Source organism: Vicugna pacos, chromosome 13 (assembly GCF_048564905.1).
Source record: "Vicugna pacos chromosome 13, VicPac4, whole genome shotgun sequence".
NCBI classification, from domain to species: Eukaryota; Metazoa; Chordata; class Mammalia; order Artiodactyla; family Camelidae; genus Vicugna; species Vicugna pacos.
The window spans coordinates 35,987,413-36,009,471 of NC_132999.1; the positions used below are offsets into that span (position 1 = coordinate 35,987,413).

Below are 22,059 nucleotides of genomic sequence, written 5' to 3' on the forward strand. Positions count from 1 at the left end.
CCGGGAAGAGCCCTCAACCTGCGCCGGAATGCAGGCGGGTCCACAGCCTCCTCCACCCCGTTCCTTCAGCACTGGGCAGGCTGAGAGGAGGAAGAAGGCGTCCTTTGGGCAAAGGGCTGAGCCCAGCAGATGGCATGAAGGCCCTGTCTTGTCTATGGGTGAGTCCATCCCTCAGCACAGCACGCAGAACACAGGGTACATGTTTGCACCGCTGACCCCAGCCCAGGTAGGGTGAAAACTGAATGGGGAGGGGGGAGGGTGTGTGGGTTCTTGGAGGGAATCTGGGCTTCTTTCTCCACAGCGCTGCCCTCTGTGGATCCCTCCAAGGCCCTGATTCTCGATGGGAAGCCTCTGAGCACAGACACACCAAGTATTGTGACTTTTCAGCAGATTATTTTGGGAGGGAACTCGTGGTAGCAATTATAGCCCTTTCCCAGGAGTCTGGAGACTTGGCTTCTTATCCACCCCTTACTGGGAAATTCTGGCCCACTTGCCTAACCGCCTAGTACCTCAGGTTCTCCATCTGAATAGCAAACCAGTGCTGAGAATACCCCAGCGACCTCACCCCAAGCTCACCCCTAGGGACAGAAGTGCACAGAGGAAGGTATGAGACTGGCTGGCAGGCCCAGCCCTCGAGAGTAAACATCAGGGGCTGAGCCATCCTCTGCGGGCAAAGCACGGAGCAAAACCCCAGCCTGGCTATTCACAGGACTCTGCGATGCCAAGGGCCAAGTCGGGGGAGAGGACAGCCCTTGGCTGTAGGAGGAGCAGCTGCATCTCCTAAGCCCAGCCTATGTGTGACAGCGAATGTACTTCCTGCAAACCACAAAGGAAGGCTTGTGGGGACTGAGGACAGAGCTCACTGCTAGTGCTGGTGGCTGAGCCACAGACTGCCAGGCTGTCACCTGGGCAGATGGGGCTGACAGGGTCTGGGATGACACAGCTTAGGCAGACCCAAGACAGAGGAGGGAGTGCTCCTGACACCTCGTCCTAACCACCTGGTCCCAGCACTTCCCTAGCCTGATGCAGCAGGACGTCTTGGTGTCACAGTCCCTCTGACAGCAGGCAGGGGCAGGAAGCAAACCTGGGCTCCAAAGAGGAAGCAAAGCATGCTGGCCTCGCTCACCCTCCCACCCCAGCACCTCCCAGTGACACACCTGGGCCTCGGCCAGCATGACGTCCTGGATGATGGGGGGGCCCCGGGGCTCGCCATTCTCCAGCCGCACATAGGTGACCTGGTAGCCGCGGATCTGGCCATGCTGCTTGCTGGGGACAGGCAGCTTCCAGGAGACGTGCACCGCCGTGGAGTTCAGTGGCTCCACCTCTACCTTCCTCGGTGGCCCGCTGGGCACTGGGAACCAGGTGGAGAAGGAAGTCAGGCCCATGGTACGGATCTGGGCTCAGTTAGGCACAGAACATTCCAGGACCTTCCCCACGGCCCCAGGAAAGGATCTGATGCAGTTTCCTTAGGCTGTCTGTCCCTGGAGGGGAACGTGGAAGGCTCCCTCTGCCTGGCACAGGGAAGAGTCGGGGACCCTGTCACCTCTCTGGCTCAAGGCTAACCTCACTTGGTGGGGAGGATAGCAGTGGGGGAACTGGGTGAAGGTGGGGCACCAGGCCTTCTACCACCCCAAGTCAACCTGTCCTATCTCTTCCTGGGCCCCACATCACGCCAACATCTAGTCAAGGCAGAGTCTAGTTGATTCTACTGAGTGTCTCTTGCACCTCCCCAGTTTGGACTATTAAGCCTACACCAGAAAGATGATGTGTCCTTCTGGGCTTGCAGGAGGTCAAGGCCCTGGGAGCCAGGTGGGTGGTGTCCTGGCAGAGCAGCCACCCTCCCCACCCACCCCTCAGCGCTGCCTACCGTCCTCGTCGGTGCGCACCAGAACCGGGCTGCTCTCGGGGCCGGGGCCCACGTCTGTGTGCGCCCGCACCCACACCCGGTACTCCGTCCACTTCTCCAGGCCCACCAGGTCCCAGCTGGAGTGCTCGCGGCCGATGCCGTCCACCATGTGCCGCCCGCGGTCCTCGCCGTCCACCGCCTCGTAGGCCACTGAGTACTGGGTGATAACGCCGTTGCGGCTGTCGGCTGGCGGTGGGACCCAACTTACCCGGACTGTGGTGGAGCCCACGCTCACACACGTCACCTTCTGGGGAGGGGCGGAGGGGGCTGGGGAAGACAAATGGGGGGAAGCAGGCAGATGGAGGTGGGGGTCAGGCACAGCGACCAATCACAGAGGACAGGAAACTCACCCAGGCAGGCTACGCCCCGGGTACAGCGGGGCTATCCCAGGGCCCCTCCAGGCAGGCTGCTGCCACTGCCACCAGATGGCCTGGCTCCCTCTGGACCACAGGCTCCACACACACACACACACATACACGGCTCTAACACAGCACCTCACACACAGTCTCCCATAAAACAAACACACACAAGCATGGGGCCATGTCAACCTCACCCCCAGTCACACCCACAACCACACATGGAGACCCTCTCCAGCCCACAGCTCTCTCCCTTCTCAGGACAAGTGACCCCATCGGCTCTTCTGGTGCACAGCTGCCTCGGCCTGTGCCTGCGAGAGGGTGTCTGCGACGGAGGGGCAGGAAGTCACAGAGGCTACAGGCCCCTGGCACAGGGGAGGTGTCCTCGCTCAACAGCTTTCTTGGGTGTCAGAAGGCAGGTCCATGCCCTCCTTGTTCCCAGTGACATTTCCAGACCCTATTCCCACTGAGGACACTGTTGCTATCACACAGGCTTCTTGCCATCTCAAGTTCTGCCACCACCCCTGCCCAGGTGACTCCAGCCACCCCTCAACCCACTGGCCCTCAAGTCCCTCATCTCCAGAGCTTTCTCCTCCTCTGTGCTGCTGTGGTCATGCCCTGGATGCTGCCACTGTCTCTAAGACTATAGCCTCCAGCACCCCCCACAGGCCCTCACCTGCTGTCCCAGCTCAGTTGCCCAGGGCCCCCAGCACTGTGCCTACACCTCCCCGAGGGGCACCTCATCCATCAACCTCCCGTCCTTATCACCCTCGACATTCAGCTTAGAATCTCACCACTCTCGCCAACATCACAAACTCCCCTGCCTCCTCCTCCAAGCTCCTGCCCAGGCTGCACCAAGCTCTGAATGAACCCAACCCTACACTTTCTCGAGGCGGCACTCGGGCAAGCTGGCATCCTGTGAGCACCCCACGGCCTCACCTGGGCCCTCCATGCTGTCTGCTGCTCCGTTCTCTGCCCGGCTCCCTCCACCACTTTACACCAGATGCCTCCCACCTCCTGTAGACTCCTCAAACCGCCAGCTCCTGCCATCTCCCCTCCTCTCAGCACACGACCCTGTCTCCAACTCTGCAAGAAAACCAAAGTCCCCCAACAGCAGCTCCTCCATCTCTTGCTACCAAACCCACCAACCAACCTGCATTTGCACCAAGTTTCTCCTTTCCTCCCCTGGGAAGGGCAAAGGGTGCCCTCCTGTCCAAGGCCAATCTCTCCCATCGCCCGTGCTCCGCTCTCTTCTCCACCTCCTGAGCCTCCAATTAGCCTTCTCTTTTCTGTATTTTCTACTTCTTCGTATCAACACATTTCCAATAGCATTTATATATGTTCAGTATTTTCCCATCTTACGAGGCAAATCCCAGTCTAGCCCCACGCCCACCATCCCCCACCCTACACCAGCTACAGTGTCCCCTCCCGCCAGCTAAACTGCAGACACTGAGCTCTCTGTCTCTACTTGCCTCCCATTCATACCACGTGGAACTACAACTGATTTCAGCCCCTCATGCCACCAAAACTCTCGTCTGGGTCCACCCCCCACATTACACATTACATCCAGTGGATGCTCCTGTGTCCCTCTGGCCCTGACTACTTAGTGGGAGCATCTGGTCCACCTCTTAAAAGCCTCTTCTTTCAACCTCCAAGACACTCCCCACTCCTGGATCGCCTTCCATCTCTCGTTCTCCACCTCCAGCCCCAGCCCTGGATTCTGGCAGCCTGTCAAGCATCACCGTTTTGATGGCACATGGCATCTTAGGCTTGGGGGCCCTGGAACCAGGTGCACCCCTCCCACCTGCTTCTGTCCCACTTCCTATCCTAGGGAGTGGCACCACTGTCCTCCCAGGTCTGTGCACCACACACACAGGTTTCACCCAGTGTGTCCCTCTCCCTCAGCGCCCCACACCTAACTCATCACCAAGTCCGGCCAGTAGCATCCCAGACAGCTCTTAAATCCACCCCCACCGTTTCACCTGAGCCTACATCTCTTGCCTAGACTGATGCACAGCTTCCTCACTGGTCTCCGGCATTCTGTCTGGCTGTCCCGTGTGTTCTCACACAGCAGCCAGGCAGCCCTCCCTCCTGTCCTCTGTCCCTGAGGCCCTGACTGCTGTGATCTGGGGCTGCTCTGGCCACACTGGCCGGCTGCTTGCTGCTTACCACAACCAAGTGCCTTCCTGCCTTGAGCACCAGCTGGCCCCCTTCCTGGGGCCTCTGTATCACCCAAGGAAGCCCTCCTTGACCCCGCAGACCAGGTGAGGTTCCCGTCCCATCACCTCTGCACTGTCTGCCTCTTCCACAGCACTTTACACAAACATAATTAAAAGCTCATTTGGATAATTGCGGGTTTAACCTTTGTCTTCCCCACTGGACTAGGATCCCCGTGGGCAGAGGCTGCGTCAGGGTTGTGCTGCTGGCCCTGCAGTGTGCACGGGCCCTGACCAGGAGCTCGGCAGGCACTTACAGAATGAATCTGTGAACATCAGATCACACGTGGCACATTCACACAGTCCCATGTGACATGGGCGGCCTCACAAGAACATCACATGTCAGCACATGTGCTCAGTCTCAATGCCACAACCTTAACCAGCCACACACCTATGGCACGGCTATCACATACAGCCTCACACAGTGGCCCACTGGCCACATGACCAGTCTCACAGTCTGTCACTAGGAGAGCTGCAGAGACCCTCAGACACCCAGAGACACACTGGTTGGGTCCCAATTCTAAGAACAGCCTTACAGACCTGACCCCAGGACTACAGCAGACTCGTGACACACACATTTGGGAGCTGTTAGGTGCCTGGGCAGGGACACACGGCATCCGAGTCTCACTCACACAGAAATACAGTAACATGCAAAGCAGGCACACAGATGGCCTCATGGATGTTCCAACACATGGAGGGCCACATGGTCTCAACACAGGCAGGGAGACACGCCTAGTCACACGGTCTCATCTCTGCTGTGTGCTCTGGCTCAGTGTGACTGCACAGCTCACATGTACTCTTTGCGGAGGGGGTATGAGGTGGGAACACAGGTAATAGGGAGATGAGATGTGAGGATATGGGGAAGGGAGACGCCCGCAGAAGCAGGTATGGGACACAGCGAGCACAGTGGTCCCTCCACTGAGGACGGCCCAGTAGGCTAGTGTGACTAGCACAGAGTGGGTTGGGGAAGGAGGTGAGTCAGAGACACAGGACTTACCTGGGTGGGCGTAGAGGTGAGAGAGGGGCAGGAGTCGGGCAGGGAGCAGCGAGCACAGCAACCGCCTGGATGCAGACTAGAGGGCACTTACCTGTCCCTCTCTTAAGGTCCAGACTGAGCCCAGGGCCCAGCAGATCTGACCACCCGCCTGGTCGAGGGGAAGGGGTATGTGTATGTCTGCGTCCCTGCCCAACTGTAGCAGGTGGTGGCCTCGGGAGACACTTACTAGACTGTGCTGTGCGAGCCTCAATGGTGGGGGTGAAGACGCCCACCCCCATCTCAGAGCGGGCAGCCAGCTGGAAGCGGTACAGCGTGTCAGGCTTCAGGTCCTCTAGGGTGTAGGAGGAGGTGGGGTCGAAGGTCACCTTGTGCTGGAAGAGCAGGGAGCACTCACTGACTGCCCTGACCTCAAAGGTCCCTCAGAGGCTGTTCCCCAACATAGAAGGCAGCTGACCCCCGGGGACCCATGGTGGCTACAGGGCTGGCTTCATGCCACATGGCCACCTGGACCACACAAGGGCACCTCACCAACTGCCTGGCCCTAGCAGAATTTCAGGGCTCTGCTGGTGCCATGTGAGCACAGAGCCTAAGAGATCCAGGACACATCTAGGGGTTCTGTCCCCAGCACAGAGGTGACAAAAGACTACAGAAGCACAGAGGCCACATAAATCCCAGAGCCCCAAGGGACTGTGCCCACATGACCACAGAAATCTAGAGAAGCCTGGGTGAGCCCACCACAGACCCCCAGGGACCAGGAGGAGTCCTCCTCCCTTCTGGCCTGTGGGCACTCACCTGCTGGCCCTCGTCCTCTGCCGCCCAGTACACTAGCTCATACTTGATGATCCGCTCCTGCGGGGGCAGCAGCCACGAGAGCTGGATCCTGGTGTCCGAGTCGGCCTCGGCCTGGAAGTCCGCGGGCTGGGCAGGCACTGCAACACCGCCAGGTCAGGTGCCATCAGCCTCACCAATCCCCCCGAGGGCGGGAGCATCCAGGAAAAGGAGACAGGAAGGCCAGGCCTCACCCCCACACCCACCCTGCCTCCCAAGTGACCGTATGTGTGGACACAAGCCCTTATTCTCCTGAAGCCCCAAGCTCATGGCTGGAGGGAGGAGGCACTGCCCAGCCTCGCCCACCCCAGCTCTGCCCGCCATCCACCAGCACCTACCTCCCTGCTGCGTCTTGACCTGGATGGTGGGGCTTGGGGGGCCGTCGCCCACGGCAGTGAAGGCCAGCACACGCAGGCTGTAGGTGATGCCGGGCAGCAGGCTGCCCACGGTGGTGAGGAGCCCGGCATCCGTGTTGTGCTTATGCCAGGCGCTCAGGGGGCGGCGGGAGTCGGGGGTGTAGTAGATGCGGTAGCCCCGCACCAGGCCGTTGGGCTCCTCGGGTGGCTCCCACTGCACCAGCATGGTGCTGGCACTCAGCATGCGTGCCTGCACGCGGCGCGGGGGGCTGGAGGGAGCCTGCTCCCCTGTGCGCGCCCGCACCGCCTCACTGGGCGGCCCTCGCCCGATGCTATTCACCGCCAGCACGCGGAAGGCGTACTCCGAGAAAGGACTGAGGCCGCCAATGCTGTAGCGGGTGGTGGCCACGCCATCCACCTCCTGGAAGGGACCCTCCATGCCCGCTGGACGGTACTGGATGCCGTAGTAGGACACAGGCTCTGAGTTTCCAGAGTCCCAGGTCAGGGTGACGCTGGTGGCGGTTGTCTCTGTCACCACAAGGTCAATCGGAGGCTTTGGCAGAGCTGGGGACAAAAATGGAAGGTTCAGGGCTGCCTGAGGTCACGACCCCTGCTCTTGGGGTTCATCCAACCAGAGAGTGGTTGACCCCCACAGCCCACCCTGAAGAATGGCCTGGAAAGCCCTGAGGTCAGCTAGTGGGAGACAGTGGCCACCTGACAGTGCCTCCAGGCACCTTGGGTCATTTAGTGTCTATCCAAGTCACTTCTGGGACTCCTTGGATCCTCACATCAGCTCCAGTGGCTCATCTAACAAACAGATCCAGAGGTGGCCTGCCTCGGTCCCATGCAGATGGAGGGCACAAAGGCTGAGGAGCGGAGATCTCTGCCTCTGCAGCATGTCTGGGCTCACCTGTTCGCCAGTCTTTGTAACAGGGGCTGGGAGGGGAAAGATACTTCCTTCGGTAATGCCTCTGAATCTGAGAAAGTGATAGGGCTTCTGGTCCCACAGACTCTGTGGCTTGGCTCAAACTGCAGGTGGGGAAGTCCCAGGTCTGCATCCAATCCCTCAACAATAGTAACTGAGCACCTACTGTGTGACAGGCACTGTGCTAGGGCTGAGAATACACTGACAACCACGTCCCTGCTCTCACAGAGTTTATACTCCAGTGTGAGAGAGAAGTAATCAGTGAGTTGATAATCATGGTTTTGGTATGTGTAAGGACAGCAGAAAGCAGGGTGCTGAGATGGAGTGAAACTCAGGGGTGTCCTCCGATGATTGGGGTGATTGGGGAAGGCCCCACAGAGCTGTGGAGAGCGAGATGGAGCCGGTGATGGCAAGGGCAGGGTGAGGAGACGGCACAACTGGCCAGTGCATGGCAGTGATGATCCCGTGAGGTCTTTATCTGAAAAGCAGCAGGAAAACACTGGAAGGTGTTTGCCCTTTTCTTTAAGGGAGTCATGTGATCCTGCTTTACTTTTAAAAAGAACATTCACATTGCAGAGTGGAGAAGGGGTCAGAGGTCGGGTGGGGAATGGAAGCAGGGTGCCCCAAGGAGTCTGCACTGTACTCGACCTGTCCCAGAGCCCCGGGCAGGGAACCCACCCACCTTGGCTCTCTTCTCATCCTTCTTGCCAGGAGGCTGGTAAACCCGAGGGTCTGGTGCTAAGTAGTGGTCAGAGGGGTGTGAGGGGGAATCAGACCCCCAGGGTTCAAGTCTCTGCTTCATCATTTACCTCCATGTGACCATGTGCCTCAGCTGTCTAATTTATAAGATGGGGACAATGAGACTGACTTTCTCCCAGAGTGACACCACACATGAACAAAACAATCTGCGTTGACTAACCCCAGGAACCCAGTACCTGTTAGCTATCATTACTAAGACTTTTTCTGACAGAAACCCCTTCCTCCATCACTGAGGAGCAGGAGGACCCCAGAGCTGGGCACCAGGAAGGCAACGACCCCTTGGCACCCCCATCCCCCGGCAGCCACGCTTGCCTGCCACGCCCTCTGCTACAGGGCAGGCCACAGGCCACAGCAGGCACTCACCTTTCACGGTGACTTGGGCCGTGGCCTCGATCATGCCCAGTGAGGAGATGGCCACACAGGTGTAGTTGGCGGAGCGCACAACGTTATTGAGCTCCAGCACGTTACGGCCGACCGGCATCTCGTCCTCCTTGGTGAGCTCCTCAGCCCCCATCATCCACTTCACGTAGGGCATGGGCGCGCCCACGGCGACGCACGTCAGGTTCACGCTGCCGCCGGGCATCACCTCCTGGCTGCTGGGGGGGATGGAGAAACGAGGAGCCACACGGCGCACTGCGGGAGGAGGGAGAGAGGCACTCATAGGCTGGGCAGGACACACGCGGGGATGGAAGGGCAGGGGCCCCTCATTCAGGAAGCCAAACCCACTGCAGTGGCAGGAGGGGCGGAGTCCCTGGGCCCCGGCTGACCATCTCCCACCCTGCTTTCGGGCTAGAGGTAGCCTCTGCTCTCAGGGACTGTCTGAAACATGAGAGATCCCGCAATCAAGCCGCCTTTTCACAGCTTAGGTAACTGAGGTCCAGGGTCACACAAGGACTCAGTGCAAGGTCCAAGCCTCGTCAGGGCCACATCCCAGGTCGCCTTCCAGTGCCCACCCTTACCTGCTCCTGACCCCCACCCCCACCAAGGGTCTCCAGAGGGGCTAGCTGGGGCAGTGAGAGAGATCCAGGCACCCTAGGGTGGAGGGTCCTAGGGTAGAGAGCATGTCTAGGGCAGGGCAGAGGGTCAGCCCAGAAGTGGCAGGGCTACCTTCTCTGGAGCCACTGCCTCCACTTTCGGGCCATGATCCAAGGGGAAGAGAGGAGGGCAGTGGCAGGACCACCTGCCAGGACCCCAGGAATGTTCAGGGCACAGGCTGGGAACCCACACAGAGGGGCCACCTCCAGGAGGGACTCGGCATGGGCCAGGGTTCAGGGCGGGCCAGGGACGTGGTCCGCGGGCAAGATGGGCATGACGATGGCAGGAACATGATGAGGGCGCCGAGCAGACAGCTTTCAGCGCCAATGAACAAGGGTCTCAAGGGGGAGGGTGGCTGTGCCTGGCCACGACCTCCGGCCTTGGGCTTCCCAGGTCAGAAGCTGTTCTCAGCTTCTCAGTCCAAGGTGTAGCCTGGACCACCCCCAACCCCTGCCAAAGTCGCAAGCTTGGCACAGACATTTGGAACATGCAGAGGAAGGGAAGGCAGGCAAGACCTAGCCATGGGCAGGCACGCGTGGCATGCAGACTTGGCATGCAGCTGGTGGGCAGAGGCTGGGGTGTGTCCTTCCTGGGCACCCCTACAGACAGGGCGGGAGAAGGCAGGCAGCGAGGCTGAGAGACCAGAGGGCACCACTGAGTGCGGGTCTCTGAGGACTCTTGTTGGGGAGCCCAGGCATGCAAAGGATCCATGTGCCACGTTAGGAGCACCTCCATTACAGGCACCAGACTGCTGCTCACACAGCCCCAGACCACAGTATCAGAGCTGGAAGTAACTGCAGAGACCACCTGGTCCAACCTACGACCTCACCACACAGTGGTCAAAGCAGCAGCCCAGAGATCAGACATCCAGCAAACCACCAGGTCCTGTTAATGCATCACCTAAGTATCTGTCAAACACACTACTTTCTTTCCAAGTCCACAGAAGACTGCCACCTCCAAAGTCCAAGCCACCATCCTTCCCTCGATCACTTCTTCACTGCTCCTCCTGTCTTGTCGTCCCCTGGGCCTCTGGTCCTATAACTGGTGGTCCACAAACGGCTGTAACAAATCCAAATCTGCTCACATCACTCCCATTAAAAACTCCTGCATCGGTCCACAACGACTCCTCAGCCCAGACTACAGGACCCCAACTTGCTCCTCAGCCCCCACCTCAATTCCGCCCACACTGCCTCCCTCCAAAGCCTCCAGACAGAACCAAAACACTGCCAGTCTCCCAGTGGGCTCGGCATGACCCAGTGCCAGAGGCTGGGTCTGCTTCCCTCTGTGCCCCAGACTCACTGGGGTCTCAGCGTGTCTTGGGGAAATCAAGCGCTCTGCCTTCTCCTAGAATCTGCATTCTCATCTTTTGAGGGGAAATTTCTCAGCCCCCACTCTTGGTCGGTGGTGTATGTGATCCAGGTCTGGCTAATGAGATACAGCCTTTGGGTTTTTGTAAAACCTAGTAGGAAAGCAACCTTTTCTCTCCATTGTGCTGGCTAGCCTAGAGGGACTGGGGACCACCTGTTGCAAAACACAAGAGGACCTGCTTGAGAACAAAGGAGTTATTGAGGCGAGCAGAGCTAGAGACAGAGATAGATGAATGCTCAACCAAACCGTTCAAGTGTCTGGATCCAGCCTTGCCTGACATCAAACCTACTTCTACGTTTTTTTAGTTTGGTAAGACAAGAGTTTCCCTGTTTTGCTGGAGCTGACAGAAGTGGACTTCTGCCATCTGTCCTAAAGCTGGGCATCTACACTGAATGACAAGACACATCACAGGTACAGCAGTTCTGTGTAGCAGGGAACAGGTGGACCCTGGGGGCATGGGTGGCAGGAGGAAGCCACGACAAAGAGCCTCCTTTGAGTACTCCCCACAAATGACACAAGGGTGAGGCTGGGAGGCACAGACAGAAACATCGCCCAGCCTGTGGTGCAGGCACTCCCTGGGTTCTGGAGCTGAGCTGAAGGGCAGGCTACAGAGGAGAGGCGCAGGCAGGCAGGGGCCCAGCACAGCCCTGGCTCGAGCAGAAAGGGACAGCAGAGCAGCCGTAACTGACCAAGTCTCTCCTCTGTCTCAGCCAGCAGCTGCCCCATCTCCTCCTCATTCATGTGCATCAAAATCGGCTTGGGGAAAGGAAATCACTCTTAAGTGATCACCTAATATGTGCTGAAGGTTTCCACGCTGTGGATGGTATCACCTCCCAATTACAGACAAGGGAACTGACTGGAGACTGACATTTTAAGTGAGATGCCAGAGTTTATATATGTACTACGAGGATTGTGTGCTGAAAAGCTCTTGCCCTTTTGAGTCCTGGCCCACAGGGCTGAAAAAAAGAGACCCAGAGGTTCTATGAAGAAGCTCCTCAAGCTTCACGGCCTCTGGGCTAGCCAAGGTTGGCAGGAGAAGATATTCTCCAGTCGGCATAAAGATGGGACTTGAAGAGCCTGTGCCAGGGCAGAGGTCATGGTGGCAAACTTGACCGTGATCATTGGCAGAATCTTGGAACCTAATCAGGTCCCTGGACATAAGAACAAGAGCTCCAGGAAAAGGATGCAGGCCCTTGGCCAATAAACCTTGGACCTAAGCAGTACAGAAAACTGACTGGGTTTTACCTCAAATCATCCCCTAGGACAGGTCTTCTGTGGCCCTGCCAGGAAATGAAGGCCCTTTGGGAACACATCCAGAAGAGTTTTGTTTTTATTTTTATTTCTTCCCCACCTAGATACAGGTGGAAAGGAGAACCCCAGGAGCTAAGGACGAGTGAGAGGTCAGACATGACCCTTAGGGTCATGCCTAGCACCAGGCAAGGGCCTCAAGTCCAAGGACTCCTAGGTGGCATACACCACACTTGACGCTTTCACAAGGATACTGGCCTTCAGTCACACACAAGGAGCCTGGAGGGCAGTTTCCTGCAGCCCAGTCTCATCTTCCCCACAGCATGAGGGAAGTCAGGTCTACAGAGAGAGGGTGGGGGCAGCGGAGACGAGACACTACCTCTTGGGATCTGAGTGCCCTCTGGACCTGCCGGGACAGCCACCCCCATCCCAAGAGCCGGGGTGGCAGGCGCCTCCCAGCAGCAGCCCCACCGGACTCCTCCCACTGTCACAGACACAAGGCCTCCAAAAGGGGGAGGACCCTCCCTGGACTCAGTCTATTGACAGAAGCAACAGCAGGGAAGGGAAAACCAGAGTCGGGAAAAATGCACTTAGGGTCTAATCGTGAGCTCCAACAATGCCGGTCTATTACTGTTCCCCGTGCATCCTTAGTGCTGACATTTTATAGACAATTTCCAAAACAGGGCCTTGCCATTTCTGGATTATATTTCAGCTGTAACTTTTAAGTCTAATTATTTGAGCTGACAACCACCTATAATAGGGCGGTGCGGCGCCTGGAGGCATCAGCATTCAGTGGAGTGACAGCCTAATCGCAGGGGGGAGGCAGCCCCGCAATCTGCATTCACTCCCGGAAATTTCTCCGATGAAAATAACACAACATTAAGGAGGGGATAAGGGGCAGGATCCACTGTATCAAGATAAAATAACTCTTTAATAAATAACCTTGTGGCTGCCGCAGAGCAGTAATTAAATGCCGGCACACTCGGCACACAGTTTTAAGTAAAGCTGGAAAAATGTAAGATGTAATTATCAGCGCCAAACAAATTACCGGCCCGGCAAATACCCCCCGGAATATTTAGAAACTCATTTCTGCCTTCCCATTAAATATTTGTGTACATGCTTATTTTTGGTGGGACCACAGAAGGGGTCATGCAGCCACGTGGGGTGTCAAGAACCCAAGGGACAAGGGACCAGGAGGGTGGGGGAAGGGGCACAGGGGAAGGCGGCTGCAGGCTGGGCTCTCTGCTGATGACTGTTTTCTGAACTTGGCAGATCTGCTGGGTCAGCGAAATGGTGTAAGTGAAATGCCCCCAAGCTCAAGAGTGCATATGGATGGATGCTCAGGGCTGATATCTGAGCCGAGGCTGCAGCCCTGCTCCGACTGGCTCACTCTCCCTCATGGAGGTAATTCATACCACAGAGATGATGCAGAGGGGACCAGGTGGCCCAGCTCTGCTCCCTGGGGCTCAGCCCAAAGCCCAGCGCACAGGTGAGCTCCACTGACCACTAAGACCATGTGACACAGATAGGCCCACTGGCCCCTGCTACTGGTCCCAGGATTGAGGGTAGGGGTGTAGCCCTGAGGGGGTGAGACTGCTCTGGAATGGGCTGGTGCAGAGTCTCCAGGAAGCCCTCCCCAACCTGCAGCTAGGCCAGGGCCTCTCCTAGACTCCTGTGTGGGCCTCGCTAAGCTGCAGTTGACCCGTCAGTCAGGTGTGAGCTCCTGGTCTGAATGCCCAGCATGGGGCTGAGGAAATGCCAGCTGTCTGGGAGCCTCAGGCAGAGAGAGGGGCCTGGGGCAGGTGAGAAGACCTTCATTTGGATCTGGTCCGAGAGGAAAAAGACAAGTCAGCAGAACACTTCCTCCGTGAGCCAAGATGATGCCAACCACCTAGTGTCTCGGACACTAAGCTCAGTAGGCAGAACTGGGTCCCATCCGGCTTGAGGTAAGGGGCTTCAAGGACAGGGCAGACCCTGTAGAACTTTCACCCTGTGTTGCAGGATCCTGAGGGGTGAGCTCATTCTAGGCTAGCCTTTTCCCTTCATTTTCCCACTGGTTTCAGCCGAGCTTGGGCAAACGTGGATTTTACATGCGTGCAGGCTGTGGAAGACCCCACGGGAGCACATAAAGCACTGCAGCTCTCACTGCGCCCATAACCTCTCCTGAGCTCCACCTGGAGCAGACAGCTGGCCTGGCCTGGGCACAAAGGCGGGCCCGTCTCATGCCGTGCACCATGCCCACCCGACCTCTGCAGCAGGGAGCCCAGCTAAGGGGTCATGCAGACACGTGGGGTGTCAGGAACCCAAGCAGCAGAAACATGCGGGGCAGGGAGGCCTGCCCACCCACCCCTGGTCCTGCCCGCATGCCGGCCCAAACAGTGGCGCGCAGAGCCTGGCGGGTAGGCAGGCCTGACTGGGGCCAGCCCGAGGGGCTGACGGAGCCCGCTGGTCCCTACTGACAGGAGCATCCCATCGATGGGCGAACTGTAGATGGATAAGAAGTGAAAAGGACCAACCTTCTCGCTGATCTGAGAGATGAGAGTTTGGGTTGATGGCAGAGTGCGATGAAGATGAGGAGGGAATAAAAAAAAGACAAGGAGAAACACAGAGAGAGTAAAAACAGGCCAACCTTCATCTGCCCACACAGCACAGAAATGAGACAAGACTCTTGTGCCCCACGCACACACACGTGCTCGCAGGTGCGCGCGGACCACGCCGCTCACAAAAGACTCAGGACTCATGGAGGACACGGTGGACAGGGCTGGGTCCCGCTGGCCGGTGCCGGAAGCCAAGGGTAGGAGAGGAAAGGGTGGGAGTAGGGCACAGGCAGGCCCCCATGCCTCACACACACCCCACAGCTCAGATGGACCCAGTGGGCTGGGCTCTGGGGTCAGGGCCCACCCAGCCCGCAAACCCACCAAGGCACATGGGCCACTAGAATCCCGCCACCTTGAGGAAGCCCCACTCTGTGTGGCACCAGAGTGTGAGGAGCTGGTTTGGGAGCCTGTGGGAAGAAAGGCTGGGAAGACATGGCCCTGTTAGAGACAGCCGTGGCCCAGTGGCCAGGTCCCTGCAGAGAAGGCGGAAGGTGGGGGCAGGTAGGGCCGGCTCTGTGGAAGGCATGGCCCTGCCCTGGTCCCTGGCAGCTGTGCATCCTAAGAGCTGGAGAAGAGAGACGCTGTGGATGGAAGGAGAGAGTGAGTCACTAGGGGAGGGAGTCAGCTGGAGAGGGCCTGGAGAGGGGCTGGGCCACCCAGCATGTCTGGGCCTGCCAGACGGTGGGTGGAGCTGCAGAAGACTGGGAGCAAAGTCAGCTGTAACTGGGTGATGCAGTCCCAGCAGTGCTACCTCAACAGCAGTAGAGGCTACTGACCACCAAGCACTTTCTGTGTGCCCTGCGCCGGGCAGGGAGCTTTATACACGTGGTCCAATGAAGTGCAGTGACCGCAGATCTCAGACAGAAGGTGGGAGCCCTAAATCTGGGGGACAGAGGAGGGATGTGAGGTGGACACTGACGCAAGATCCAAGGGGGAGACAGGGCCCCAGGTCCTGTGGACATGGCAGAAGAGAGTCAGAGATGGAATGATGGCCAGCGGGGGGCTGTCCATCCAGATCAGTGTTTATAAAGAGGGGTTGGGGGGATTCCCCCAGGTGACACTGGGCAAGGTCTGGAGACACTGTGAGTTGTCCTGACTAGAGGGTGCTACTGACATCTAGGGGGCCGGGGTGCTGCCAAACACCCTACAATGCACAGGACAGCCCACAGAGCTAAGGGTTATCAGCTCCAAATGTCAATAGTGCTGAGGCTGAGAAACCCAGGGCTGGAGTCCACACTGACCTGGATGCTGAGTTCCTGACAGATGGAGCCCGGGGGGACCTCCTACCAGCCCACAGGGTTACAGGTGCCTGCTCTGGAAGGAAGACTTGCAGTCGCTCTGTGGGGAGGTAGTGGGCCCAAGCCAATAGACAGGTTGGCCCTGGGAGGTATTTCCATGGGTGGCCTGCCCACAAGCAGGGCTTAGGATACAAAGCTGGTGGCCAGCACAGCAGAGGCTATCCCAGAGGGGTTGGGGCTGATGGGCCCTCAGCGCTGCTTTTCCAGGACTATGAGGAGGAGGGGCGGACAGCAGAGGCCAGGGTCTAGCAGCAGGGCTTTCTAGGTGTCTGCAAGTCCAGTCAGTAGGCCCTGACCTGGGGCTATGGGGCATGCTGAGCTCTGCAAAGCAGGACAGGTGGAGATTCAGGTGGGGCCTGGTTACAGGGCAGGTCCGGGGACAGAGACTTAGGACTGGCCCTTAGACACCAGGGCCCACAGGAACGTGTATGCATGTCAGAGAGAGGGAAAAACAACTGAAGCCAGTTTGGGACACTCTGCTTCAGGGTCCCTGGCAAGTGGGGCTAGAACTAAAGGAATTCCCACATTCCCCGCCCAAAAGCCCTGTGGAAACAGGACAGGAAGGTAGTTCAGGAACCCTGGTAGGGGTGCAGGGTGGGCCATGTCAGGAGACAGTCAGGTTCCTGCCTGAGCCCACCATGTGCGGACAGTGGAGTCCCCATAAACAGGGAGGTCACGGGCTGGAGGTAGCAGCTTATTGGTCAGCGCCTGAGCCACCAGCTACAGCAGCTGAGCTACCAGCTACAGCAGCTGAGCTCAGCTCATCTCAAAGAGACCCACTGTCCTGCCTCTGGGCCACTGCAGAGGACGCTGCTCAGCCAAGACGACAATACACAGTTCATCCACTTTGGGCCAGGGCCTTCTCCTGCCTCGGTATGGCCTTGGGCAGCTCCATCCCAGGAACTGTGCCCACACAACCATGCCCGCGCAGCCTGCCTGGGATTCACAGCGGCTCTGCGGGGCCTCTCCTCTCCCTGGTGCAGCCACATGCAGTAAAGGACTTTGTTGCTGAGGCCCAGGACCTGCACTCTCAAGCTTATGGTCCTCTGGAAGAAGTGCTCGGTCAGGACTACACAGCAGTCAGAATGGTCCTGGATGGGAGGCCGCAAGTAGTTGAGAAGGGTCATTCCAGCTGCTCCCCTAGAGTGGGCTCATCAGGCCCCTGTACACTGGTCAGCAGCTCTGCCCCAGAGCAGAGTCGGGGGAATGCTGTGCAATTTACAACATTGGTCTTGGCCATTTGGCCGACTCTCAGGCTCCTGGCCTCCATGCCCGGATGCTGTTCCTTAAGATAGGTCCCCGGTCAGTTCAGGTGAGCCTCGAAGAGCAGGACACCTGAGAAGTAGGCCAATAGGGACCTCGCATCCCATGCCCCCAGTTCCAATGAGGCATCAGCCACCGTCTCTAAAGCACAATCTGCCCATCACCAAAAGGACCGGTGTGGCTTTTTGGGATCCTGTGCCCTAACACAGTGCAGCCCCTCCATAAGCACATAGTTGATGGCCTAACTCTCTCTGCTCTGTCTGACCATGTGGCCCTGAAGAGTGGGACAGACCACTGCCATCAGCTGCCCCACACGTGGCTCTGGGTGGACAGGGAGATAACATTGCGAAGCTGCACTAAGCACTTAGCGTGATGAAATCATCACTGAAAGGAAGCTGCAGACACTTTCCTTGACAAATCCCGAGTGGAGGCAGTTTCACTCTTGATGACGCCCATCTGTGCAGGAGAGCAGGTTGGGGGATGGTGAGGGTGGGAGGGGCAATGTGCACACAAGACCCAGGGTGTTCTCAGGAAGGGGCAGGTGGCCGGCTTTGGTCCCTGTTGGGCTGTGAGCGTAACAGAAACTAGACATGTCAAAACAGTCCTCAGATCCTCTCTACCGGGTACCTTTACTTGTGAAAGAATGTGATCCACTCAGTCCCAGCAAGAGCACCTAAAACACAGTAGGTGTTCACCTGTAGGGGCTCAAAGCTGCCTGAGCCTGACCCCTCACACAATGGTCCTGGCCGATGACAAAGCACAGCTGGCTCCTCCTCCAGGAAGGCCCCAGGCAAACCTTGTCAGAGGGCAGGTGCACCTGGCCCGGAGCCCACCCTGCAGGTGTGCACATGTTCACACACAAACGTGCGTACCTGCTAAAACACACACAAACACACACAGTCTGCTCAGAAGGCTCTAGACTCCTGTGGGGCTCTGGGCCCACGAGGCAGGACCTATAAGAGATACAAATGCTCCCAAGAGTGGCTGCTTCCCAAAGAGCCTGCGAGGAGGAAGGCAAAGTCGGGGCGGATGTCAGGAGCTTGCCCAGTGGGAGCTGCTGCTGCTGCTAGGGCTGCTACAGAAAGAGGCACAAAGGAGAGACGAGGCCCATGGCAGCCCTGGAAGTCCAAACCAAGGCTCCAGCCAGCAGTCCCGGCAGGGGCCACTCAGGTCCACGGAGACGGCTGGGCGCCACCCGAGTCCTTACCTCGCACATACAGGTTGGCAGGGGCCGAGTAGCGCGTGCCTGCGGAGTTGGTCGCCACACACTCGTACTTGCCTTGGTCCGACTCCTCGCTGCTCTCGATCTGCAAGGCACCTGCGGGGACACAAAGACAGCAGTCAGGCCCGAAACACGAGGAGGGTTCTCAACAGCATCTGTGGCTCCTGCTGACCAGAGTTGCCGATATCAGGGCCACACCTGGGCACCAGCGCTGCTTCCAGGAAGCTCTCCCTGACAAGCCTAGACGCCTCCTGCCCAGAACCAAGTTCGCGCTCTGCAGCACAGTCCCACCCCTCCCGCAGTCCAGTTGGGCCTGTCCACTCGGACAGGGGCTCTACCCCATCCTCCAATTCCACCGAGTGTCCAGCTCTGGCCAGTACTGGAACCGGTTTGCCAATGAGCATCCCCACTGGAGCATCGTGAGCCAGGCGTTGGGGGAGCAGCCAGTAGACCTGCTGGCCTGGGATCCGCAAGTAGGCAACACCCTCATCGGGCAAGGCCTGAAACTGCCACCCACCAGAACCCCACAGGAAGGAAGGCCTGGCCCTGGGGCCTGGTGCCCAGCAGCCTTTGCTCACGGCACCATCCTCCCCTCCAACCACCCCCCAGCCTGCCAGCCCCACCCATTCCGGCTCCTCTCCTCAGCTCTGTCCTGCTAAAGTGCTTCGACCCACCACGGCTCCTGCATAATTCAGGAGGCTAATGGAGGCTGCAGCTCCCACTCGGCCAGCGCCCTGAGGGGCTGCTCTGGCCGCGAACTGACAGACAGGAGCTGGGACTGGGTGGGGAGGTGCTGAAAAGAACCCTCACAGAGGGTGGAGGGAAGGGTCCTGACAGGTCCAGGTTGGGTGGGCCAAGGTGAGGGGTAGGGGATAGGGGTGAGACCAGTCGACTTGGCCATCCCTAGCCCTGACAGTAAACACTTGAAAACACTGCTGGTGAGCACACACTGGGCAAGCTGTCTGTGACAGGAACACCCGGAGGCACAGGCAACACCCCCGCCCCCTGGAACAAGCTGACAATCACACCCACACAGGACGGTCCAACGGACAGTTAATAACCCCACAGGACACAGCCTGACAGCAAACCACCATCTGCAGACCTACCCCTCCCAGAGCCCAGGCTGGCTGATGGTCACACCCACACAGGACACAGACAGAACTGCCCGACCCCATCTGACCGGACTGGACAGGAGCCACAGGAAGAGTTTCAGGCCACGCTTTCAGGCCCAGGCCCCAGGAGAGGGCCACCTAGGGTCTGAGCTATAGCCCCTTCACTGCCTGACACCCCTCTTCCACCATCCAGACCCAGGGCAACAGGAGGGGCCGTGAACAACCAAGAGGCTGGGAGCTGGGAGTGGGGGAGAGGGATGCCCAGGCTTCACCCTGATACAGGGAAAAAGGGCTGGCCTGCCCTGTGGTTCTGGCCTCAGCCCTCCCCACCAGCACCAGGGAGCATGAGGGCCCAGGGCACGTGCCAAATACCCATCTCCAGCGAGCACAGCCTTGATGGGCACCCAACAGGTCATGTTTATGGGATGGATGGACGTTGTTACAGAAAATGTTCATTCAAGCAGGAGGAGGGGGGTCAGAACCCTGGCAGAGGGGAGGTGGGCCACACTAAGGTCAGCTCTGCTGGGAGTAGGAGACCTGGCAGCTGGTGCCACAGGCGGAGACAGAAAGCAGTACCTGGGTGGGACCCTGGCTGGAGAAGGAGGCTCTCCTGCATTGAGAGCCAGGACTGGTCAGGGGACCCAACACAGACCCCAAGTCTACTGCACACGGAAACCCCCAAATCTGGAATCAACACCAAGATCCAGCAGTGGGGGCACTGAAGAGACAGCGAAGGCTGAAAGGATGGGCGGGGAATCTGGAGGGTGAGTCCTGTCCTCGCGGGGTGAAGGACAAGGTGCCCCACAGGGAAGCAGCTGCTCCTCCCAGCCCCATCTTCTGTTTCGAGAGCAGCCTGGCCCCGAACTCTGAGGGTAGAGATGTGCCCAAGGACACTAAGAGGTGGGGAGAAAATGATGTTACTAAAATCATATGGAAGCGACCAATTTACAGGATGTCTGCTCTGGGCCAGGCAGTGCCCAAATCCTCTTCCTCTTCCCTAATCCTCAAGACTCCATGAGGTGGGGCCCTGGCTGCAATTGGAAAGGGAGGAAACAGACTTCTGAAAGAGAAATCAAGTTTTTGAAGGTCACACTGGAGGTGGGTCAGACTTGAACCCGGATCTGAGTCCAGTCTGGGCTTTGGAACCCCAGGCTGCAGGGTCCTGCTGCATGAAAGCAGCTGGGGCTAACAGGTCAGGGGGTCTGGTTACCTAGGACCCTGTTTATTTCTGTTGTTATCCTAGCCTCTATACTCAAGTCTTAACTGCATGTTCCTCCTAGTGCTTGCTGGGCTGAGGGATTTACAGGAGGATCCAGGGCCAGGATGTTAAGGAGGAATTAGTAATAACCGAAGGCCCCAAGACAAAGGAGGTTCTCGAGAGGAAAGGCAAGGCTGGGTCATGCTCCCTCACCTCATGGGAAGACTTTCCATCTCCCACCAGCCTGGGGAACCCGGGCTTGGCTTCCCTGCAGGAGTAAACACAGCCCCTTCCGTGGGGCTATCCAGCCCCACTGCAGGGATCAGCCAAGTAGCTCCACAATCCAGACTTGCAATGGATGAGTCCACAGGAGGGGATGACTGAGAGTGGATGTGTGTGGTGGCCGGTGGTGTTGAAGGGGCTGGAGCTGGAGATGAGGACGCTGGAGAGGTCGGGATGGGGATGGGGGAGGTGACGGACTGGACTGGACGGGATGGAGTGGTGGTGACAGCAGTGGCGAGGCGTGGTGTGGCAGGATGCACGGACAGCATTCTTACCTCTGATTGGTGAACCACCTGGCGAGGTAATTTGAATGCAAATAAGATCAGAGAGAAGCATTAGTACAAAAGGAAGGAAAGCTACAGAAAGCCAAATCAGATAAAATAAGACAAGAGAGAGGGCCTTAAATACATGGAGAAACTGAGGCCTGGCTTCAGCCACAGCAGGTGATGTGTGAGCAAGCACCAGGCTGAGTGTAGGCAAAGCTGTGTTCCCACGTCACTGGCACTGCTCTGAGGAGGGGGAGTGAGGCTGGGTGAGCAGGGCTAGGGGTGACGGGAGTGAGGACGCTGAGTCAGGGCTGCTGCAGACCCCACATACACTGGTGCAGGTCATCAGAGAGGGAAGGGGAAGAGAGGAGGTAACAACCCCACCCTGCAGGGACTCCCAGATTCCACAGGTGAGTAGGATTTCTGAACAGAGCACTTACCAAAGCAAAGCAGGGAGTTGAAGCAACAGAAGAAATGGCTAGAAGAAGGCTCACCTCAGGCAATCACCAGCCCAGCACCCCCACAAACACACACACCAGCCCCCTACTCACGACCCGACCCAGTGGCAGACCCCCTGTAACGCCACTCAACCTTGCTAAAAAACTGAGTGACTGCAGAGTCCCCCGGACCTGATTGGTGAGAGCCAGAGGCCAGAGCCCCCTGCCAACCCCCGCCTGTTTGATGCCTTGTAATCCTGGGAATCAGCAGCCAGGAGGGCCAGACGTTCACCCTCCAAATGCCTGATGCGGGGCTACTGTAAAGTCTGGACAAGCCCCTTCCCAGCAGGGACCCCTCTTCTACCACTGCCCCATCCAGAGGACTGACAG

At 58.2% G+C, this 22,059-nt stretch overlaps 1 protein-coding gene across 4 annotated transcripts in view; it reads right to left on the reverse strand.

Moving 5' to 3' along the window:
• PTPRF (protein tyrosine phosphatase receptor type F) overlaps window positions 1–22,059 on the reverse strand; it is a 143,255-nt gene that overhangs the window by 21,529 nt on the left and 99,667 nt on the right. For all 4 annotated transcript variants that reach the window (XM_072974609.1, XM_072974610.1, XM_031684139.2 and 1 more), the window contains 7 exons: window positions 18,360–18,470; window positions 8,707–8,976; window positions 6,642–7,223; window positions 6,268–6,404; window positions 5,702–5,846; window positions 1,868–2,173; window positions 1,158–1,351 (listed from right to left, as the gene is read on the reverse strand). In XM_072974609.1, the coding sequence (XP_072830710.1) occupies window positions 1,158–1,351; window positions 1,868–2,173; window positions 5,702–5,846; window positions 6,268–6,404; window positions 6,642–7,223; window positions 8,707–8,976; window positions 18,360–18,470 (1,745 nt within the window). The remainder of the gene's footprint in view (window positions 1–1,157; window positions 1,352–1,867; window positions 2,174–5,701; window positions 5,847–6,267; window positions 6,405–6,641; window positions 7,224–8,706; window positions 8,977–18,359; window positions 18,471–22,059) is intronic.